The sequence below is a fragment of the Staurois parvus genome, unplaced genomic scaffold (assembly GCF_062004578.1).
Source record: "Staurois parvus isolate SC_StPar_1 unplaced genomic scaffold, SC_StPar_1.0 ptg000011l, whole genome shotgun sequence".
NCBI classification, from domain to species: domain Eukaryota; kingdom Metazoa; phylum Chordata; class Amphibia; order Anura; family Ranidae; genus Staurois; species Staurois parvus.
In genome coordinates, this window is record NW_028317807.1 from 2,501 (window position 1) to 7,500 (window position 5,000).

Genomic DNA, 5,000 nt, shown 5'->3' on the forward strand with positions numbered 1-5,000 from the left:
AACGCTTAGGAGAAAAGCAGAAACGCTTAGGAGAAAGGCAGAAGTGCAAGCCTCTTTACACATACTTCAGCAACAGAAAATAGCTGCAGCAGCCATAGCTGAAGCCGAAGTTCTCGCGAGAGCTGCAGATATTCAGTTTGTAGAGAGCGATGTACTGGAAACCCTGATAACACCTCTCAGTACATTCCAACGCACCCGTGAGTATGTGCAATCACAAGCAATCCTATACCCTGATAAACAGCCTAGTGACGCACCGAAACCATCAAGGACCCAGTTGGGAGCAGACAGCTTTGATGTTACGCATCACTACAAGACTGAACCTGAACCGCCACGTGATAATTCAACCAATCACGGGCTCAGATACCAAACCGCCAACACGCTAAAAAACCAAGTAGATGGCGATATAACCTCTCCTTGTGCAAAACCAGATCTAGACTACAATAGAGGAGAGCAACCATCTGACCAAAATAGACTTAGTCAAATACCTCAACGAACCCATCAGTCACTATCAGCCAGTAGTCCCGCATTTGTACCCAGAACAAACGCACCTGACACAGCAAGGGTTACAGACGTGTCGAAATACCTGATGCGCCGTGAGATGGTGAGCACTGGTCTCTTGAAGTTTGACGATCGTCCTGAAAACTACTGGGCCTGGAGGTCATCCTTCCTAAGCAGCACCCAAAACTTAGAGCTGACAGACAGAGAGAAGCTCGACCTACTCGCCAAATACCTAGGACCAGAGTCCTCAGAGCAGGCCAAAAGAATCAGGTCAGTGCATGTCCATGATGCAACAGCAGGACTTGCGATGGTCTGGCAGAGAATGGAAGACTGCTATGGGTCACCTGAAGTAATAGAAGAAGCACTTTTAAAGAAAATTGAAACTTGCCCGAAAATGACAAACAAAGACAATCAGAAGCTGAGAGAGCTCGGAGACCTACTCCTAGAGATAGAAGCAGCAAAGACTAGTGGAACTCTGCCAGGTCTCTTATACTTAGACACAGCACGTGGAGTAGAGCCCATAATCGAGAAGCTCCCTTTCAACCTGCAAGAAAGGTGGGTCTCTCAAGCATCCAGATACAAGAAAAACTATCGAGTTGCATTTCCACCATTTGTCTTCCTCGCTGAATTCGTTGTAGACCAAGCTAAGACACGCAATGACCCAAGCTTCGCCTTCCTGAACAAGAGAGTTGCAAGCTCCCCAAGGACAGAGAAGCAGCCGCCAGTACACTACAAAGAACGCAGAGCAACAGTGTCTGTGCGGAAGACAGAAGTTCCGCCTGAGGCTGCAGCCAATCAGGAAGACAACACAAGCAAGGAAGTTGAGGATCCAGACAAACAGTGCCCAATACACAACAAGCCTCATCCACTAAGAAAATGTCGCAGTTTCAGAAGTAAGACATTAGAGGAGCGCAAGGCTTACCTTAAAGACAATCACATTTGTTTCAGATGCTGCGCCTCAATGCAACATCTTGCAAAAGACTGTAAGAGAGAAATACGGTGCACAGAATGCAACAATGACAGACATCTGTCAGCACTGCACCCAGGACCACCACCATGGAGATCAGAAGTTCCAGCAACTCAAGAAGATCATGGTGGGGAGCAAAAAGAAAGTGCAACACCAGCGATAACTTCAAAGTGCACTGAGATCTGTACAGAACCAGGACTCTCTAGATCATGCTCCAAGATATGCTTAGTCAAAGTGTATCCCAACGGTCTCAGAGAAAAGGCAGTGAAGATGTATACAGTCCTAGACGAACAAAGCAACAGGTCTCTAGCAAAGACAGAGTTCTTTGACCTCTTCGGGGACAAAGGAAGTTCAACTCCATACACCTTGAAGACATGTTCTGGAGTTATAGAGACATCAGGGAGAAGAGCAAACAACTACACCATCGAGTCATTAGATGGAAAGACGCAGCTGACTCTTCCTACCCTCATAGAATGTGACATGATACCAGATGACAGGTCAGAGATTCCCACACCTGAAGTGGCACGTCACTACCCTCATCTCATGCGAATAGCAGACAAGATCCCAGCACTCAACCCAGATGCTGCAATCGTCCTTCTACTAGGAAGAGACATACTGAGAGTGCACAAGGTCAGAGAACAATACAATGGGCCGCACAATGCACCATTTGCTCAACGTCTTGATCTTGGATGGGTTATCGTTGGAAATGTATGTCTTGACGGACTTCACAAACCCGCAAAGGTGAATGTCTACAGAACAAATCTGCTGCAGAACGGTCGCACGTCATGTCTTTGCCCATGTAACAACAGCATGCAGATTAAAGAGAAACTATCTAACCCAACACATCCCCAGAACATCCAGAGGTTCCTGGAAGATACAGCCTCAGCTGAAGATTCAGATCAGCTAGGCCACAAAGTGTTTGAGAGAACTCAAGATGATGACAAACTAGCACCATCTGTTGAAGATAACCTCTTCCTTGAGATCATGGACAGAGAAGTCTTCAAAGACAAAGCAGGCAGTTGGGTAGCCCCACTACCATTCCGTACACCACGGCATCGTCTTCCCAACAACAGAGTGCAAGCAGAGAAACGCCTTGCGCTATTGCAGCGCACTCTTGAAAGAAAGCCAGACATGAAAGAACACTTCCAAGAATTCATGCGGAAAATCTTTGACAAAGATCAAGCTGAAAAAGCACCAGCACTGCATGAAACACAAGAACGCTGGTACTTGCCAATATTCGGAGTGTACCATCCTCAAAAACCAGGTCAGATACGTGTAGTATTTGATTCCAGTGCAAAGCATGAAGGTATTTCCCTTAATGATGTACTTCTCAGCGGACCAGACCTGAACAACACACTTCTTGGAGTCCTTATCAGATTCCGAAGAGAACTTGTTGCAGTAACAGCAGATGTACAGCAGATGTTCTACTGTTTCCTTGTCCGTGAAGACCACAGAGACTACCTGAGGTTCCTATGGTATGAAGACAACGACCTCAACAAAGGTATTATAGAGTATAGGATGAAAGTACATGTGTTTGGGAACAGTCCCTCACCAGCTGTCGCTATCTACAGCTTGAGACGAGCAGCGCAGCAAGGTGACAGACACAACCCTGAAGCCAAACAATTTGTTATGAAAAACTTTTATGTAGACGATGGACTTGCTTCCTTCTCCAGTAGTGGAGAAGCCATTAACATTTTAAAAAACACTAGAGACTTGCTAGCAGAATCTAACATAAGACTGCACAAAGTGGCTTCCAACAACAGCAAAGTCATGGAAGCATTCCCAGCAGAAGACCGTGCAAAAGACCTCAAAGACTTAGATCTAGGTACAGATTCACCACCCCTTCAAAGAAGCTTAGGGCTTAGTTGGGACTTGAAAACTGACAGCTTCACCTTCCGAGTATCCAGGGAAGAGAAGCCTTTCACAAAGCGAGGTGTCTTGTCTACGGTCAACAGTCTTTACGATCCCTTGGGGTTCGTAGCACCCATCACCATGCAAGGCAAAGCGCTTTTGAGGGAGATTACAACTGAGCTAGAACAAAGTGATTGGGACACACCTCTACCTGAAAAGAAAGAAATGCAGTGGAAGTTGTGGAAAGACTCTTTGCTGGAGCTTGAGCGATTTAGCATCCAAAGACCATACGTCTCTGTTTCTTTGTCTGTTACAAAACGAAGAGAGATACACGTGTTTTCAGATGCATCCACCGTGGCTATAGCAGCTGTAGCCTACCTTAGAGTCATAGACACTCAGGGACAAAGCCATGCAGGATTCATCCTGGGAAAGTCTAAACTGGCTCCAAGACCTGCTCACACGGTCCCACGCTTAGAACTTTGTGCTGCTGTCCTAGCTGTGGAGATAGCAGACTTACTCATTGCAGAACTGGACATCGAGATCCATGCAGTGAACTTCTACACAGACAGCAAGATTGTTTTAGGTTATATCTATAACGCTTCAAGAAGATTCTACACATACGTGTCAAACAGAGTAACACGTATCAGAAGGTGTACAAGTCCAGAACAGTGGCATCACATCAGTACAGACAAGAACCCTGCTGATCATGGGACTAGACTGGTACCAGCTGCTGTCCTCAAACAGACTAACTGGTTCACAGGTCCATCCTTCTTGACTGGACCAGAAACTGAAGAGACTGATCAGAAAGGAACTTTTCAGCTTGTAGAACCAGACCAAGACAAAGAGGTAAGACCTCTAGTTGCAGTTTACAAGACTCTAACCACCAGAGAAGGTCTTGGCTCATGTAGGTTCGAAAGGTTTTCCAGCTGGAAGTCACTCATCCGTGCCATAGGGAAACTCATCTGCTTGGCCAGATCCTTCAGCAAAACAGCCAGTGTTGACCAGGGTAACAATGACTATCTTGAGCAAGCCAATGTCACCATTATCAGATGTGTTCAGCAGGAAGCCTTTAAGGAAGAAATTCAATGTCTTCTCAAGAAAGAAGAACTTTCTAAACACAGCCCGCTCAAAAAGTTGAACCCTGTCCTTGATGAAGATGGAGTGATGAGACTTGGAGGTCGTCTACCCGCAGCTGATACGACTATTCTAGAAAAACATCCCTTTGTCATACCCAAGAATCATCATGTTGCCGTTCTTCTGACAAGACACCACCACGAGCAAGTTGCACATCAAGGTCGCCACCTCACTGAAGGAGCAGTCCGCTCAGCTGGATTGTGGATCCTAGGAGGTAAAAGACTAGTCTCCAGTGTGATTAACAAATGTGTAACTTGCAAGAAAATCAGAGGAAAACTTGAAGTCCAGAAGATGTCAGACTTACCTCCAGACAGGCTGGCTTCAGATCCTCCATTCACAAATGTAGGCCTAGACGTTTTTGGTCCTTGGAACATTTCTTCTCGCAAGACCAGAGGAGGCAGTGCAGAGAGCAAACGCTGGGCTGTTCTTTTCTCGTGTATGAGTACCAGAGCAGTTCACATTGAGGTAATTGAGTCTCTATCTACCTCAAGCTTCATCAATGCCTTGAGAAGATTTTTCTCCATTCGAGGACCAGCAAAACAGATTCGTT

General features: G+C 46.0%; 1 protein-coding gene across 2 annotated transcripts in view; it reads left to right on the forward strand.

Annotated features, from left to right (window-relative positions):
• LOC149473699 (uncharacterized) overlaps positions 1–5,000 on the forward strand; it is a 7,241-nt gene that overhangs the window by 1,131 nt on the left and 1,110 nt on the right. For both annotated transcript variants that reach the window (XR_016311691.1, XM_089669948.1), the window contains one exon: positions 1–5,000. This exon is cut by the window's left edge; it is cut by the window's right edge. Coding sequence is in view for 1 of the 2 variants with exons in the window: in XM_089669948.1 (XP_089526074.1) it covers positions 1–5,000 (5,000 nt within the window). In the remaining variant the exon portion in view is untranslated.